Here is a 19,696-nt window from a genome sequence, read left to right on the forward strand (position 1 = left end):
AAGGACATCCTTTGTGTGTGCCCTTAAGCAGTCTAATTGGTTTGGACAGGGTGTAGTTTATGAGTACTGCACTGCATTGGCTAGGGTATGGTATATAGAGCTTTGGCAGTGCAAACCAATGACTCCAGAAAGCCCATATGTTTCATCACCAGCCATAGAAAAGGATAGCAGATAGAATAAAAGAACGGAAAAAAAATCTACTATACCACTTGCATGGATACCATTTTAAGGCCTTGCATTCAAGTTTGTTGATGTATGCAAATGGACTGGACTCAGTTGCCTAAAACAATTCTGGTCTGATGTGGTGCTATCACAGCAAGAAGGCTGCACGTCATTCAGTCTGCTAGAATACAAGCATAAGTCTTCACATTGGTGTTAATTTGTTGGTCTGGTAATTGAGAAAATGATTTGGATCATTTCCCCACTTGGGGGCTCAGTCTTGCAGTAGAGGCTAGAGAATATGGGTTAATTTTCACTGCAATTTGGATGTTAAGTAGGCCAAGAAATATGGGTTTGGTAGAACTTTGTGGTCAGGATGTCAGGTTCCACAGCATTCCCTTTTTGGGATTACTAGTAGCTTGAAAGAGCTTCTTATTTGCTAAGTATTCCTTCCAGTAAATTTGCCTGAGCTGTGGAGAGTCTGGGAAGGTTAGCTCTATTCAAAAAGCTCCCATTTTCAAATATTCTGTAAACTAGTAGTTTACCTGGCTTACACCCTATTGCCCAAAATTTTGTTACCTCCAATTAAAGAAGCATCTTAATCCTTTCAAACTTTGACTCATTACTTTATAACAAACACAATTAAAATGAAGAAATAAGTATACATACACATATATATATATATTCAGTTTTTGGGAAGTTGTGTTTTTTCTTTACAATCTAGACTAAATCCAGGTGAACATCCTAGCATTCTGTTCAATGTACATATAACAAAGCACACCATTACCTTGTAATTTACTAGCACAAGTAGTTAGTGCTTTATAAATTAACCTTAACTTTATTGGTCTGGTTAGTTTTCAGCAAACCAGAAAAATGCATGTTCGTTTGACTGTATAGGCTTAAATCTGCGGTTTCTGTTACTTATTCCAAAATGTTTTGACAGCAGAGCCAGTCATATAAAACAAAGGTGTTGCAAGGAAAAAGTTAATTGCATGAGAGCTGTGAGGCATGCCTTGCTTGTGCCTGATGAATGGAATGGGCTCACGTTAGTATGCTTTGCTGAAGATGAATCAATGATATCTATAATAATCTAGCTGCAGGCAGTAATTTAAATCTTAACCATAAAGAGTTTAAAACACAAAGAAACAGAATACTTAGCTACAAATATGTTATAACATTAAAATCAAACTATACATATGTTTGATGCAGATTTGTACTCTTATATTCCAGATACATGCATTTAATAAGTGAAAAGTGTATACTTAGACACAGTTTTACTAATATATCACAAAAAGGTGCTTACCTCACAGGGCAAGCTAGTCAGAATCTCCTGTGTGGTTGAATTAAAAATTTCTGCAAGGACTTCGTCTACAATCCACGAACCATCTGCTTTTTGTAGACCAATCAGTGTCATCACTTGATCTTCTTTATTTGTGGGCTCTGCTATGAATATTGAGTGCAAAATTAGCATAATGTTAATACATGGTCATGTGCAAAAATGGTTACATATAAACACACACACATTCTAGCACATGCACAAGTACACACACACACACTTGCGCGCATGCACATGCACACACACACGTGCGCCCATGCACACACACATGCGCGCATGCACATGCACACACACAGAACACAGATACAAAAACACACACAGATACACACACATGCAGTTTTCTATTTCTGTAAGTAAAACCAGTCCCAAGTGTATATATATATATATATATATATATATATATATATACACACATATATATATATATATATATATATATATACACCACCTGTGGCAGTACTATTAAACCACTAAGAAATCACACAGAATTTGTCAGGAAACTTGTGCCATGAGAAGCAGGATACTTATAAATCTTGATAACGAGGAATCATTGTACTGAAGGATTTTCATCTGGCTCCAAAGTCGCTTTGCTGCAAATTTATGCCCAGCAATGGAGATGGTATCATGATAAGGTCTTTACGTAGTGAAAGGACTTCAGGATCAGAGGAAATAACTGAATATTGATAAAGGTAATGTTTGTTTGAGTTTGAAAAAGGTATAATGCAGAATTACTAAATGGACAGAATATATGAATATTTAATTGATAGTTATTTTGTTAACAACTTAATTGTCAATTGGGGTTTGACAAAGAAAAACAACAATGTCAAAAATTATCTGGGCACAGAACCCTGGCATCTCCTATACAGCAATCTCTTGTCTCCTGTACCTTCACAATTTATTATTTTAACTCAAAGTTTTCTGCATGTAGGGAAAAGTGAGATTGTTGACTACAGCAAATGTTATCTGTATGTTACATGAGAAATAATGTTTTTTGACTTTGCAGCTGTTTTAAAACAAGAACTTGTATTTGACTAATTGCTATACACCTGATTTGATCACTAAATTGCACCTCAAAGGGTGGGTACTTTTGCTTTTAGAGTAGACATTTGCATCCAGAGAAAACATATATTTTTAGGATATTCCTTTACAGGAACAATTATAATATTTGACCTTTTACTTCTGGCAACACATCATTCAGTAAAGAACTTGAACATTCACAAAACTCTACCAGCAAAGATGACCATTTTTTAAATAACTAATCTTCACAATGTGAACATAAGGCAAACATACTTGAACTATATGATAACTAGTTGAGTTTCAAAAGTTATCTTCCCCTTAAAGACTCAGCAATAAACATTGTTGCATTTGTCCAGAGGTTATTTTCTCACCCCAGTACATGTATTGAGACATTAGTCCTAATACATAATAAATACATTGCCAAGACTGGGAAAAAACACTTTATTGGAACCTTAATACAGGCAAGCACTTCAACTAGAGAAAAAAACTCATCTCCCTTCATAATAAACTAAAAACTTCATGTCTCAAAAATTGAATACAATACTCCTTTGTCATGTATCTATGTGGCAACACTAAAGTTTTTACAGCTTTCAAAGTAGTAAAACACTTCATGCGACTTCACAAGTTTTCTGTAAGTGGTAGTGCATGGAGCAGATAAAATTCTAGACAATATAAAGAATTAGGACTGGGTCATTCCAACCATAACTCTTATTATATGTTCTTGAGGTGAATTTCTTGGCATCCATGTCTTAAACCCATAATTCATTGGTTATGACTGGAGACCTGATATTAATCATCTATATTATATACATATTTGTCATTGGTGGAATAGCATGACCAGCCCTGTAGCAAAGATGGATAAAGCCCTGACTGTGACCTAGGGTGAATTAATGACTTTGGCGTTAAAAGTACCAGCAGGGGATAGTGGGTGTGAACAGCTGGAGCTAACTTTCTCACCCTGTGGGAAGGAAGGCAGCCTGGAAGCTGCACTGCTAGTGCTCTGCATAGGCTTAGAGAAACACCAGACAGCATTATGGGCTGTATATGCACATCATACCAAGCAGCACAAACTACTACAGCTGAGATCTGCACATGCAAGAGATGCACATGTGCTAAATCATGAGTACTTTGAGCTGTTTCCACCTGACTGTAGTGAGGACAGCTGAGTAGGCTAAGCAAACAACTCGGATATGTGCTTGGATGTTGGCCTTTCATGTTTATCTCTTGCCCCAAGAATAAATGAATGAGCTAAACAGGTCATGGGTGATTTACTGCTTGGCAGGGAACTGCGATAAAATGTGAATGGAATTGGATGCAATTTTGTAAAGGGAAATTGATTCTTGGAATACTTCACATTCTTTAATGTTAAATATTACAAATGTGTGATTATTGGTTAAAAAGCCTCTGAATACATGTTGCTTTCATTGGTACTGAAGGTGTACAAGAAATTAGTTTCTGTACCACAAACACAGGTTCTCATGCAATAATGTCTGGAAAACTTCCAGATTCCTCTCTCATACTTCATTTGATTTAACCATTCTACATACAAACATTTTTAGCATTTCAGCAAGCTTATTGTTACTGTACTAACATCCCTTGCTTTCTCACTCTGCTCTGCAAATTGCAGATGTTAAAATATGCATACTTACCAATGAGACATTTTTCTTTCACTTTCTTGCTGTCTATAAGAAAATGTAAATCTCTTTACCATAAATACTCATTAGGAAATATACAATGTCACTTTTTCTACATAACTTGCACCAAATCAGTAAATACGTTGTTGTCTAAAGTTTCTTTCTTAAGATGCATTATTCAGAAAGAATCATAATTTATACATACAAATGCAGATTATATGAAACAATCAATAAGAACATTAAACCCATGTCAAGAATGAGGGGTATTTTGCATCATATTCAAACATGAGAAAAGGCCACCATATGATAAATAAGTTAAATAAATTGGAAGAAGTTATTTAGACAATGAAGATGCAAAATGAATGGCTCAACTACAAGTACCCAAATCTTAGGTGCTTGAATATCTCTATCTTACAGTGAGGGACTTGGGTGTTTTTGCTGCTTGCAAGGCCAGCCACTCACACTCAAACTCAACAAACTGCTTGAGTGAAGTGTGACAGAGGTAGGGAGGGAGGGAGTGGAACTGCCTGACACACCTCACTTGAACACAGTAAGCAAGTGCTGTCTGACATACCTCACTCGAACACAGTAAGCAATTTCAGGCAAGGACAGTGAAGCAGTGATGTGGAGACAGTGAAAGGGGATGGGAGTGGAGGTTAGGATTTTAGGCAGCGGTCAGGAAGGGGACTGATTTAGGTTTAGAGGGGGGTTAGGGATCAGGACGGAACTTTAGGTTTAGGCAGTGATAATGGAGTTTTAGGTTTGGAGCAGGATAGGAATTTAGGGTTAGGAAGTGGGAGTGAAGATTTAGGGTTGAGGAGTGATGAGAAACTTTAGGTTTAGGGAGGGGGGAGTGGAGATTTAAGTACATTGGTTGATTCCAGACTTTAGAGCTGTGCAGGGGGTGTTATGGTTAGAGACTGGGTGGAAGTTTTAGGGTTAGAGTTAGGGTTATAGTGGGGCTTAGTAGTTCAGCAGGATTGGATGGTGGGAGGGCTAGCTAATTCACTAGGATTGGGCTAATGGAAGTTATGAAACTTCTCAAATGCAGCAAATGGCAGAGAGCAGGTATGTCATGAGCTACTACCATGCAAGCACTTGCAGTATACCCAAAAGTAACACTAATTAGTGAACACCTCTCTACACTCCTCCCTCATTAGACCAATAATTGAGTATAACAGCCAGTTTGGGATGTACCTCTCCAAACATTTGCATCAACTGGAAATGCCACTGAAATACCTCAAAAGGAGCATCCATGGTCTTCAACACCTGTCATCTGCAGACAAGCGCAAATCACTGTCACTCTACTTGGTATAGTAAAGATTGCTCTGGGGTGCTCTGTGTCTCACTTACAAGGGAATCTCGGATCCTGTCCTATTGAAGATGCTCCATGTCTGTACTTCTAACTCTTCACACATTACCCACTGAAAAGGCATGAATCTTATATGCAACATCAACAAAACCTGCTGGAGAGACAGGTTTGTCTCCCAGAGGCTGCCCCGTCTCTGGAATAGACTTCCCATATACGTCAAACAGAGCACCTCGCTGACCCTCTTCAAGCGCAACCTTAATGAGGGGATGGGAAACCACAAATTTGTCCCAGGGGTTCGATCTGTGTCCCTCACTGACAGGGGTGACAGGTGCTGACTGAGGTTTCTTTCTGGGGATAAACTCTTGACTAGGCTTGTAAGGGCCCCAGGGCCATTAGCCTAGTAACCTCCTACTATCTTATGATCCTATGAACATCCCAAAAGCAGATCTGCCATAAGCAAGGAAATTAAACTTTCATTTTACAGCTCTGCTCTGCCCATATTTGGAACATATGGTTCCATTTCTCAAACCTATTCAGAAGGAGCTTCTGCTGAGTGGAGAGATGAACTTTTACAATAATAGAAGCAAGGCATCTTCTGAAATACAAAAAAAAAACATGAATTTATCGCCTAGGGAGAACAAAAGAGAAACAGGAGATATAGTGGAACCTCAAATATTTGTCATTCATAGACAGACAGACACACACAAACAAACAAACACACACAGCACATGTGTGCCCCAGTACAGTGAGGACTATTTTTTTTTTTTTTTTTACCTGAATGAACCAGTGCAGGAGCTGTGAGGATATAAATTAGGATGTTAAATGGTTGAGATATAAGTTTTGATGCCTAAGTAACTAATTATTTGACTAAATTACATTATTTCTCTGCCTGTAGGGAGTGTATAATATCCCTAACTTTATTGGAGAAAGGGAATAAAAAAAGTCTGTATGTTTATCACCAGGCCTATAAGGGATTTAAGGAATTGAAATGTGATAGCTTTGCCAAAGTTAATTTGGGTTTGGGTAACCCATATTGCATAACTGTTAGTAAACCAGAGTGAAATGGGTTGTTGATGGTATTACTGATAACACCAAACTGATCAATATTTACATTTAAACATTGTATGAATACCTCAGTGATGAGGAAGAAAAGGACAGGGGACAGTGAATAGCCTTGTCTCGTTTCACGCTGTAAGGAATTAGTTGGTGATAACAAGCCACTGGTGAAAATATGAGCTGTAGGATCTTGTTACAGCTTACATTTGTAGATTTAGGGAAATGCATATAGTGGAGTACCTCCTAAATGAAATCCCATTCAACAGAGTCAAATGCTTTTAGGAAGTCAATCACGATAGTTGCAGCAAAGATATATTTTGGTCAACACCACAACTGCACCTTCAGGCAGACTCTGATAAGATTTGGATTACCTTCCCAGTGATTAATGAAATCCTGTTGATTAATGGAAATTATATTAGGTAAGATATTGACTATCCTGTTGGCAAAAACTTTGGTGAAAATGTTAAAGTAACTGCAGTAATGACATGGAGCCATAGTTTCTAGGGAGAGTTCTATCCTTACCTGGTTTTGGGAACACTGATACCTTATAAATAAAGGACTCATGAGGGGAAATGGTCTTATTCTTCACTTTCATCAAGGAAAGCTTTAAATGATGAAACTAATATATTTTTGAATTATTTGTAAAAAATCAGAGATAAAGCCACAAGACTTGGGGTTTAACAACTGTCAGATTGTTGATGGTCCCAAATTCACTTTCTGAGATTGGTTCATTTAATAGCCTAATGTATTTGGAGGATATCTTATTTGGCTTAATTTTGGATAAAAAACTCTGCTATTGTTGAGAGGCAGTTAGTTTATTATTTTTTTTTTTTAGGTTTTTTTATATATCCTTGAGTGGGGATCTTATTCATTTGTGCTGGGTCAGATATTAAAGGTTGGTATCCCTCAACATAATTATGAGCATTTCCCTTTGTCTTTCCACTAGTCTTGGACCATCTCTCTCCCAATTAAAGTGAAATCTAAGGTAATGGATACTTCTGATACATTTAAGCAATGTTAAATAATTTGATCACACAGTCACATGACATCAGGTTAATGCTTAATTTAAAGCATAACTTCTCAATAGCTTACAAAACAGTACATTATTGTAAATGTATAGCTAGTGCTGAGATAAAACAAAGTGAATTATAAATGTATCATGTTTTAAACATCATATTTTATAACCTTTGATGTTGTCCTTAAAAACAATTATTACACAGCTTCCAGCATAACAATTTGACAGAATAGAAGTTTCAAGGTATGGTGTTCATTTACATGCACTTCTAAAATTGTGCGTTATATAATCAAATGCAGGAAATGCCAAGAGTCAGGTTATATAGGAGAGACAGGCCAGACACTCAGAAATAGGATGAATGACCAAAGAATCACAGTTACAAACAAAATGACTGACAAGCCTGTGGCAGCACACACTAACCAGTCTAATCATTCTGCATCAGGTATGACGGTTATGGTTCTTCAATGATGTTTCTGCACACCTTTTGAGAAGAACATTAATTCCATTGTTCAGTTTGACAGTTTTTTTAACCTAGATGTTGGTTTTATGAGAGTATAGGTCTCAAGAACTTTTCCCCTCAGAATAAGGTATACTGAAGGGCAAATTATTTTTTATTTTTTGGGGGGGGAATTGATGCATGCTTTTTTGATGAATTTACCCTGACAACAAACTGCTGTCTCAGATTACTGGGGTCTATGTTTTAGCCCACCAGTTTTATTCATGACAAGAGAGTAGATATTTTTACATAAGGTAACATTCTAGTCAGAACAGTAGTAACCATAAACTTAACGGTCAGTAAGGCCTTAACTTTCAGACAGTTTTAACAGTATAATAAAAACTTTGTCCAGTCCTGCTGTTCTTCAGAGGTACCTGCCTAAAACTTAGACTGACATAACAGCACATTTTCTTTTCTCTTTCTGTCTCTTCCTTTCAGATACCTGAACCACAGTCTGTGTAGTGGATTTACTGCATACTATTGTATTCTCTTAGTAGTCCCTGCCTTTCTAACTACCATAAATTAGACATTATTGTTAATTCATATTTTCTATTAACCAAAACATTTATCTCAAAAGGATTGCTTCGTTTGACAGAGTTTTTTTTTTGTGTCTTTCGGCTTTTCCCGGTTAGGGGTCGCCACAGCGGAACGCCAGTCCGCTAATGATTGGCAGTTGATTTTTATGTACCAGCTTGCCAGGCCTGATGCACAACCTTCAACGAACGTACGCCCATTCACGCATGTCTCCACACAGAAGATGCTCTAGCTGAGAATCGAACCGGACAGCGTCTTACTGTGAGGCGACAATGCTACCACAGCACCACCACCGTGCCAATTTCTTGTTTTCCTTCTCTGGATTTAACTTCTATCCCTACACATTTCTTGTAGTGTGATTTATTCTGTAATTAAATGGCAGAGCAGTATCTTTGAGTTTTATCTTCTCTGCAAATAAATGCTGGGTCTCACATAACATGCCACATTTTGATTTTTATAGCCTGACATGAGCTGGCCTTCTACAGTTTCAGGCTCATACAGTTTTCCGCATGCACACACACACACACACACACACACACACACACACACACACACACACACACACACACACACACACACACACACACAAAACTTTGCTTTTGTCTCTGAGATGTAGTCAGTTGAGATCTCCAAGCTGCACATTTTTTCTTCACACTAACATTCTTGAGGTTTCTTTTTTTAGGCATTTTCAAATAAAATATGTGCTTCCATTTCTAGGTACAAGTGAATATTTAAGGCTATACTTAACATCAGTAACTTAATAAGTCCTGAAAAACAGACCGTGTCAGCTCAAAAGCTTAAGTAATTGAAAAACCTATGTTGGACAAAAAAAAGTGTTACATCGCATCTGTGTTCCAGTGTCTTTGTGTTTCTTGTTCATAGACCAGCAAGGCATTTTTTTATTTATTTTATTTTTTGTGTAAGTGACACTCCATAATGCCCTTTGCAATAGTTAATGCTTTAGAATATAAGGCATTTGCAAGAGATGTTTACATTGAGACTCACAGTTTCCCTCCACCATCAATATCCTGATGGGTTGCAAAAGAAAGTACAGATGTGTAAGGGACTTACAATAACTATAGATCTTTGAAGAGATGTGGCATCATGACTGAATCAGAACATTTGGATTTACCAACCGTCTATTGTGTAATCACCAATCAGAGTTTTCAAAATCTGCTTCCCTATTTCCCATGGGAAAGAAACCTAGTCATACAACACTGTTCTAACATTTATTTATTACTGTTTGAGACACTTCTGTACATCCATGGGGACCTCTTCTGTTCTTGTAGCATCTTTGGTCCACTGGGGGAATTGTATTTGTTGTAAAATGTTATACTGTTTCCTGAATATGACTATTATAAACAGTCAAAGAATAAATGTAAAAGTGTATGTTAAAACATTGTTGTTATACTTGGTTATAATAACTGTCAGAGGGTGGAAGACAGAAGTTTTACTGTGACAGCACCCTCTCCTGATATAGCCCTTGTTATGGTAATTATTATACATACAACTGAGCTATCTTCTTCAAGGACAATTGCAGTAACACTAAATCATAACATTTGGATATATTTCCAACCACTACAGGGTTACCTATGTGATGATCAGCAGTTCAGCAATGCCAGAAGTATGAAATGGGATGAAGTAACAGCCAAAGAGATTGCAACAAAGTTAAGAAAAGCCTCAAACTGAAAACCCCAGGCCCAGATGCAGTACCTAACTTCTGGTTAAAAGTATTAACATATTTGAATGAAGATTTAGCCATGAGTAAGAACTATTTATATGCACACCCCAAGCAGACACCAACCTGACTATCAACAGGAAAAACAAGGCTCCTGCTTCAGAGGGTACTTGCAAGCTACCCTAAAAATTATAGTCCAATAATTTGCCTTCCGATGACGTATAAACTATACACTGTAATTGATGCCGACAGAGTTTATAGCCATTTAGAAGAAAACTCAGTTATGGCAATAAATCAAAAAGGCAATAAAAGAAAGTCATATGTGATAAAGGATCATTTGTTGTTAAATAAAGTCATAGTGGAAAACTGTTAAAAGGTGAAGAATCTAAGTATGGTATGGATTGACTACAAAAAAGCATTTGATAGCATCCTTCATTCATTGATAAAAGAGTGGTTAAAAATGTATAAGATACACTCCACACTGATCAATTACATTACAGTGACCATGAAGCAGTGGCAGACCACTTTGAATTAAGCCATCACAAAGGAAAATTATTATTCCTGGGATAAAAATTCAATGGGGGATATTCCAGAGTGAATCTCTTATCATCACTGCTCTTCTGTCTTGCCTTTAACCCATTAAGCTGTCTACTTAACAGCTTTGACCATGGCTATAATTAGGCCACTAAAAAACAACAGTGTAAAGACTTATCTTCTCTTTGTTGATGATTTAAAACTGTATAGCTCATCAGATGGGGAACTGAATGCACAGCTGCAAGTTGTCAATACTTTTCCAAATGATATACAAATGTCATTTGGTCTTGATAAATGTTCAACAATAACATTTAAAGCACAAAAAAGCAGCACCAAGAAAACATAATTTTGGGAAAAGAATGTGAAAGAAAAGAACTTGAGCAAGAGGGAGTGCATAAATATTTCAGAACTGATGAAGGATCAACAATAAAACATGAACAAATGTGAATAAAACTTAGTAAGGAATACTTTAGAAGACTTAAATTAATCCTGAAAACAGTGTTGACATCTAGGAACAAAATTCAAGCTATAAAACAATTTGCTCTTCCTGTCCTAACTTACCGTTTTGGAGTGATTGACTGGCCCCGAAATGTGCTGGTTAGATTAGACAGGAAAACAAGAAGGATGCTTCATGCCTAACCAAATGATTTATAAAAATCAGTCCATACAAAGATTATATATTCCCCGAAGGAGGGATGGGCCTCCTTGAAATTGATTACATGTATAGATCTGCACTCGTGGGACTGCACACATATCTGCTGACCTCACAAGACACAAACATAGTGAAAGTTTTGAAACATGAGGAGAATAAATCTGAGATAACTTCCCTGCTTAGTCCAGAAGCATATAGGCTTCAAGCAGGAATGGAAATCAAGCCAGAAGTAGATAAAAATCAGGCAGCAAATGAATGTGCCAAAAAACAAAAGAAAGCATACAAGGTGCAGGACCAGATGAGAAGGCACGAAATGGGGAAAATGCATAAATATAGTTGCAAGTATAGAAAACTTCTGGAAGAACCTCACACTGATCAGGAATGAACACATGAATGGGTATGGAGAGGTGAATTCAGGCCAAGAGATGAAAGGTTAATATTGGCAGCTCAAGACAGTGGGCAATGTACAAAGTTCATTGAACATGTTGGAGAAACAGATAAATGCAGGTTTTGTAAAACAGAACTGGAAACAATTGCACACCTTGTTGCTGGTTGTGACATACTAACGGCAGAAGGGCTATATTACTGAAAGGCATAATAATGTGGCAAGACTGTTGCACTGGGGATTGTGCAAATGTTATGTTACTAAATTGGCTGAAAAACACTGAAAACGTGAGCCACAAAGCATCATAGAAAATTATGAAGTCTACATCACATGGGATCACCCATTACCGACAGTTCAAACGATAGATGCTAGAAAAACGGATATAGTACTCCATGAAAAGAAGACAAAAGTAGCATTGATCACTCAAACCACTACACCCATTGACTACAATGTCTTGTGTACAGAGAGACACAAAGTCATAAAATGTCAGGATTTGCAGGCAGAAACGAGAGCAATGTGGAAGAAGGATACCCAGACAGTTCCAATAGTAATAGGAGCAATGGGTCTTACAAAAAAGAATCTACAATAGTATTTAGATATGTTACCAATACATGTAACTCCTTACAAATTCAAGAAGGAGTCACTTCTGGCTGACATCAAAGAGTGAAACAATTCTAATTTCATGAACTTTAATCATACACTGACTTAGGAATGGGGTCCAATCCCATCAAGGCATTAGAAACCCAAAAGATTTGGAGAAATTAAAAAATGGAGAAACATGGCTATTTTGGAAGAATGTTCTTATTTTCAGGCTTGATTTATCCTTTCACATAATTTTTGAATCCCTTTCATCATACTTGATTTTTGAGCTTTCTTAAAAACATATTTCATGACCAAAATACTTGTGGATACTTAGTCTTATATACAGGTAACATAGCAGCTGAACTCTTACAATCTGATAGATATTAACAGTGAGAAACAAAAAAACAACATAAAGTAGTCATATGACTTAAATTCAATGCTCATTACATGTGCAATTAAAATTTTAAGATCAGCTAGTTCCATGGTTTGGGCTACCTATGCCCAGTACATGTACAAGTCCAGGAATTGGTGAGGTGGCCTTTAATGTGATGCTTGAAGTTTTTTAAGCTAGTTATATTTCTAATTTCAAGTGGTAAGGCATTCCACAGTTTAGCAATGTAGTAGGAGTACAGAGAGTCACCTGAGCTATTTTTACTCTTGGTTACTTCAATTAGAGCTTTATTAGTGGATCTTAGTGGATGGGTACTTATATGGAGATTGAGGCCGCCTTGTAGAGCTGGTGTTGTATCAGGTTTATAGTACATTTGGTGGGTGGTACAGTTGTGTGAGGATGAGTTGATGGGGTAGTTCTAACCAAGATAGTTGTTGTAGGTCATTACAATGATGGGTTCTAGGAGGACAACTAGTAGCAAATTTAGCTAGCTTACTATAGCAGGCATCTAGCTTGCTTATGTCTGATTTGGAGAGATTGGTAAGGCTGGCATAATGGTTAAGGTGTTTGCCTTACAAGGTGCAGAGTTTGATTCTCATGTGGGATAATTGGCTAGGCTTAAAATGACCCACAGGAGCAGTTAGCCTAATACTAACCTATGAACAAGAACTTAAATAAAGAGGAAAAGCATCTTACATCTATCTCCCTTTTTCAGAAGCAAAAATAAATTGCCTTGTATGGTAGAATTTTACAACACAGTTCATTAAAGTCTACAGATTTTGCACTTTCTCTTTGATAATGTAATATTTTTTCCATAATTTTTGTCACTCTGTTTTTTTAAACATGTATTTCTGAGTAGAAATACCTGCATTCCGACTGGAAGCAAGAAGAGTTGTTATGTATTATTTGGTCTACAAATTGTATGATATTAGATATTCATATGTTTGGCTTTCAATGTCTACAGTTTGATAGGTATGGCCTGGAGCTAAACTTCCTCTGAAATGTGCTTTTAACTGTTAGTATTTGGTAAACAAGTAGACTGCAAGACATGTAGCACCATCCAAATATCATGTAGAACCATTTTTAAAATAAACTGTTTTGGTAGCTGCTATATGAAAGTGACATACCTCTGCCTTTTAAAGGTTTATTTTACTTTTTACAGTAAAAGATAGTTTAATGATGAAGCTTTATAGACAAAAGTCTGTTTAATGAAAGTTATATTTGCCCATACCTTACCTGGATAAAATGAAGTTTCTCTGTTCACCTGTGAGAGAGGGGAGCTTTGAGCAGCCTATCTGTCCCTGGAGGAGTGGTTTCAGCCCAGAAATTAGTAATTTATTGGCCATTTTGGGCTAATTTCTATCTCTTTCATTTCCCTGCTATAAATACCGCATTTGCCCGGTTTTGCATGCCAGGCAGTGCTGGTTAGCTAGGGTATAACTATTCCCGGCTCCACAAAGCCTCCTCTTCAATTTTTCCCTTGGAATTAGACAAACTTTCAACTTAAGCACTCAAGCCATTTATTTCTCAGCCCAGCACTTGCTTAAAACTCATAGCAAGCACTTATAAACCCTAGCACTAGACCCTCCTATACTGTACAGAAGGACAAGGCTCTCTATTCAACCTTACCAGCCATTCAGTAAAACAGTTCACTGTACCTATCCAGGCATGTCCAAAGGGCAGTTTCAGGCATACTCTCCAGTCCAACCGGTGAATCTGGCATTTTGAGGCAATGTTACAACTGCCTCATGTACACAGACAACCCTCTCCTCCTACCACCAAACACTAATACATGTGAGAGATGCAATTATACAGCCAAACTGGAGGCTAAGCTCTCTCAACCCAAGGCTGGATCAGATAGTCAAGAGGAGAAGGGAAATACTTGCATCACACCACCAGTCTCACATAAACCCATTAAACCAGCACCGACAAAAAACACACATAAATACACGAAAACATACTCGGAGGCTCTAAACAAAAATATGCAAAAGCAACAGAGACCTCCAAAGCAGACATCCAAGCAACCTGCACCCCACAACACATATCATGAAACACATACTTCACAAAACCAGTGTACCATGCAATCACAGCCCTTAAGGCAAAATAACATACCCAACATACTAGTAATAGGTGACTCTATAGTCAGGCACACTGACTTCCCACTCATTGGGCTGAATAAGGAAAAGGTTACTGTTAGCTGCCTGTCTGGTGCCAGGATCCGCCACATAACACAAGCACTCAGGTCACTCCAGAACAAGTACAAGTACGACTCTGTCATTGTCCATGTTGGTGTGAATGACCTGAGCCGTACCTCCCTGACTACATGAAAAGAGACATGAAAGAGCTCTCTGATCTTGTAGCCCAGGCTGGTATGACCCTGACCCTGAGTAGCATCCTGCCCTCACAAAGAATGATACCACAGTATAAAGAAAAAAATTATCAATTTCAACAATTGGCTAAGTTTCTGGTGTCATTCAAAGGGGATCCAGTGTCTGTCCGGCTGGGATGACATGCTTGACAAGCCATGCTGCTTCACTAGAGATGGCTTGCACCTGTCACTCTTAGGCTTTCGAATACTGGCCAAGGCTCTTGCCACCCCCATAGTGCCTTTTTTTAGGCAAGGCTCAAAAGACAAACCCACCGCCATAAACAGCACAAGTAACAAAAAACTGAGGGTAATGCTACTCAAGGCCAGAAGTCTAAACGTCAAAATGCACGCACTCGAGGCACTCCTCAGTATGGAGAAAATCGATATATGTGCAGTAACAGAAACCTGGTTTAAGGCTCCAGAGAGCACCCCAGCACTACCAGGCTACAACTCATACCATACATTTCGGCCACAGAACCCGTACCGAAATACAAAAGGCGGGGGCATATCCATATTTATCAAGGATACCCACACCTCCAGGTTAGTGGCACAGCACGATGCTTCAGAGATCATCCACGTGCAACTAACAACAGGCAAAACTGCAATTCAAATTATAGCTTGCTACAGATCACCCACCATGTCCCAGGACCCCCATTCCGCATTTCTGGAAACACTGGGAAATATAAAGGTCCTACCAAACACCCTGATATTGGCTGATTTCAATTACCCAAACATTAATTGGGAGAACTACTCAAGTGCTAACTCCCTTGCCCAACATTTCCTAGAATTTATAAACTCAAATGCCTTGGATCAACTGGTCAACACTCCCACCAGAGGTGACAACATATTGGACCTGGTCATCACCAACATGGGCGACTGGTGCTCCACACCAGAGGTCAACTCCTCACTGGTTAGATCAGACCATAAACAAATCACTTTGGATATCCACATTCTGCCCCCACCCCTCGGACAAGGAAACCACCGTGAAAAACTTTTCAAAAGCAATCTTCACATTACTTAAGACCGAGGTGGAAAGTTTCAAAGCCTCCATGCTAAAGGATAACATTGTCCAAGCTGCAAAATCCTTTACTAATGCATTCTATGGGCACCTACAAGAATGCATGGATCATGCTATCCCAAGCAAAACCAAGACTCGCTCCTCCAAGAAAAGGAAACCAGTCTGGTGGACTCCTGCCATAAACAAGCTGTACAACAGAAGGAGGAAACTAGTACAGAAAAGAGTAAAATCCCAAGAAGGAAAGACATCCCTGATCAGTATCAGCAAGAAAATACGATCCCTCATAAAATCATCCAAGGCGAGTTTCGAAAGAAAAATTGCCAAGGACTCCAAAGATAACCACAAGGCATTCTTTAGCTATGTCAAAAATCTCAGAGTTAGTGCAGAATGGTACAAAATACACTGAACAGACCGATATTGCCAACATCCTGGCAGACAGTTTCATTGCAAACTTCATCCCCCCTCTCACCCCCAAAAGGGCCCATAACCATACCAGAAGAATGTAGAGCTCCTGAAATCACAGACACTCAGGTTAAAACAGCCCTCTCCAAAGCCAAAAACACAACATCAATGGGACTGGCCGGTGTCTCAGGCAGCATCCTACATGAGCTCAAAGACAAACTAACCCCTCACCTAAACACACTGTTCAAACTCAGCCTCTCCACAGGTTACGTACCCACAGAGTGGTGCACAGCAACAGTTATTCCGCTCCACAAAGGTGGAGCCACAACAGACCCCAGGAACTGTCGCCCTATAAGCCTGACTAGCTTGGTCTGCAAAGCTATGGAGCGCATCATCATGGAACTCATTAACAGAGACATTGGGAAGCTCCAAACACTGGACCCTACCCAGTTCAGGTTTGTTAAGGGCAGATCATGCCTCCTAAACCTGGTGGACTTCTTTGAGACAGTTACCAAGGCTATAGGGCTATAGATGAGGGAAAGGTGGTACACACAGCCTACCTAAACCTCGCAAAGGCCTTTGACACCATTCCCCATTCTGGTATTATAGACAAGCTCACCAGCCTGAACATAAACCCCTACGTCAAACATGGGTTGCCAACTGGCTCACAGACAGAACCCACATGGTAAGAGTTGCAGGAGCTAGGTCTGACTCTAAACTGGTTACAAGTGGCATTCCTTAGGACTTAGTCCTAGGACCCCTCCTGTTCGGCATATACTTCTCAGAGGTACAGGCAAGCACAGGAGGACTATGGCTGACCAAGTTCGCAGACGACTGCAAACTAGGGGCTATAATCGACTCTCTGGCTGACACAGACATCCTCCAAAAGGGTCTCACTGAGACAGACACCTGGTGTCAAAATCATGGCCTCAAGCTAAATGCCAAAAAGTGCATAGTCATCCCATTTGGAAAAAAAAAAGAACCCACAAACTACCACATAGGTGGTAGTCCCCTAAAAACGGAAGACGTAATAAGGGATCTGGGGACCCAAGTAGATAGTAAACTATCCTTTGATAATCACATTGCCAAAGTGGTTAGAAAATCCTTCTACGTGGCACACCTTATCACAAAAGGGTTCGCATCCAGATCAAAATAGGTCATTGTGCCCCTCTACTCATCACTCATCAGACCCATCATAGAGTACAAAGCCCCATTTGGGATGTATCTTACAAGACACCTGCAACAGCTGGAAAGACCACAGAAGTATCTCACCAAGAGGATCATGGGCCTCAAACAGATGCCCTATGCAGCTCGACTGAAGAAACTCCAGCTGTACTCGGTTGCATACCGCCTACTCAGAGGTGATCTCTGCCTGACATACAAGGCCATGTCCAACCCAGAACTGATTGCCATGCTCCACCTAAAGAAAAGCTTATCCCCTCAAGCCACACGCTCTAGGGATCTAAACCTCACCACAACAATAAATAGGATGTGCTGGAGGGATAAATTCCTGTCACAGAGACTTCCCATGCTTTAGAACAAGATTCTAATCTACATTAGGCAGAGCTCCTCGCTAACACTCTTAAAAAGAAACCTTGACGAGTGGATAGGAAACAGAAAGTTTACCCCGGGGATCACTTCAGTGGCTCTGCTGGACAGAGGCACAGGGAAGTAATCTAAGGGGGTGGTGAAAGCCAACATATTCTGGCTAGGCTTATAAATGCCTTCAGGCAGATAGCCTAGTACCTACCTATGAACCTAAATCTTGATTACAGACATTTTATTTAAAGAATTCAGAGACATGAGCCATTTTCCTGAACTTACGAGTATTTTACTACAGTACATGCGCTGTGTATAGACCTGTAGCAAATGTAAAAAAATGCTATCCTTCATTTTGGTATTTAGGAAAAGATGTCTGTAATGTATTTTTTTTTCATTCTGAAAGGCTGTGTGAGGAGGGATAAAATAATGGCTTGTAATTCAAATATAATTCTGCCTGGGGTGACAGCTATCAGTAAAAGTGTTTCTCATGAAAGCTATTTATATGTAGTTATTCTGCAGAATCAAAGGGAGATAAACTAGGAATCAAACAAGGGTACAAAGGCATTTTCAGTGAGTGCTGATATTGTAAGGTAATTTTGCTTAAAGTCTATTTAAGAGAAAATGGCATATGAAGTTTTCTCCCATGTTGTGAGATCATTGATTTGGCATAACTAAGTTTTGGTAGATGTGGGTGTGCTCTCCCATTTTTTTGGGTGGGTGGGGGGGGGGGGGTTTGAGAGGGCTTGCTCCACTGCAAAAAAAAAAAGTTTGCAGACAGTCACTGACTTCAGCACTGGCATTCACTGAATATCCTTATTGTGTAATTCATATGAATTTGATAAATTTTAGATTCTTTAACATAAAAATCAAACCAAATAGGTGCTCAATGCTAGGAAAGAAAAATACAAAAACAAAAACTCCAAATTCCTAGGCACTCAGTCTACCAGAACACTACCAAATGGCATGAAAACATAGGACCCAAAAACTTTTTTTAAAGAATAATCTATTATTATTGTGATTACGTATGGAATGACTTGTACAGTTAAAAAGAGCAGTACATTTATCAACTTGTCCAAAAATATTATTCTAAACTTTTATCAGGTTTGTAATACTAGATTTGTCATTCATAAACCTATGGCGATACAATTTCAACTATCCCACAGTATTGGGTAAACATTATTAGTTTCTTTTTACATTTTGCAAATAATACCTGTTATAGGTTCACAGGCAAGTAGTAGACTAGATACCTTTGCAGGCCATTTTAATCCCAGTCACTTTCCCTTCAAAAGTGAGAATCAAACTTTGTATCTGGTAACTCTGAGTTACACACCTTAACCATTATGCCAACTACCAATCCAAACAGAAGGTAGAGTCAAACACCATACCTTGTATCTGTGAGTTAAAGACCTTAACCATTATGCCAACCCCTCCCCAATATTCAAACTAATAAGACAGAATTTCTATGCCTGTTTACAGACACCCTTATGAATTTTTATTATAATAGCAACTCTTCAGTATTCATGAATACAACAACTTAATATAAGTTGCCAAACAACTGTTGTAATGCTAGAATTAAACTGATGCT

General features: G+C 38.6%; 1 protein-coding gene across 1 annotated transcript in view; it reads right to left on the minus strand.

The window, feature by feature from the left end:
• The window catches only part of LOC122809686 (von Willebrand factor A domain-containing protein 5A-like), a 130,215-nt gene that overhangs the window by 22,017 nt on the left and 88,502 nt on the right, over nucleotides 1-19,696 (minus strand). The window contains exons 6-7 of the mRNA XM_044081362.1: nucleotides 4,162-4,194; nucleotides 1,463-1,602 (exon numbers count right to left, since the gene is read on the minus strand). Of these exons, the coding sequence (XP_043937297.1) occupies nucleotides 1,463-1,573 (111 nt within the window). The 5' untranslated portion in view covers nucleotides 1,574-1,602; nucleotides 4,162-4,194. The remainder of the gene's footprint in view (nucleotides 1-1,462; nucleotides 1,603-4,161; nucleotides 4,195-19,696) is intronic.

This window comes from Protopterus annectens, chromosome 8.part0, assembly GCF_019279795.1.
Source record: "Protopterus annectens isolate FY-2018-M chromosome 8.part0, PAN1.0, whole genome shotgun sequence".
Classification (NCBI taxonomy): Eukaryota; Metazoa; Chordata; order Ceratodontiformes; family Protopteridae; genus Protopterus; species Protopterus annectens.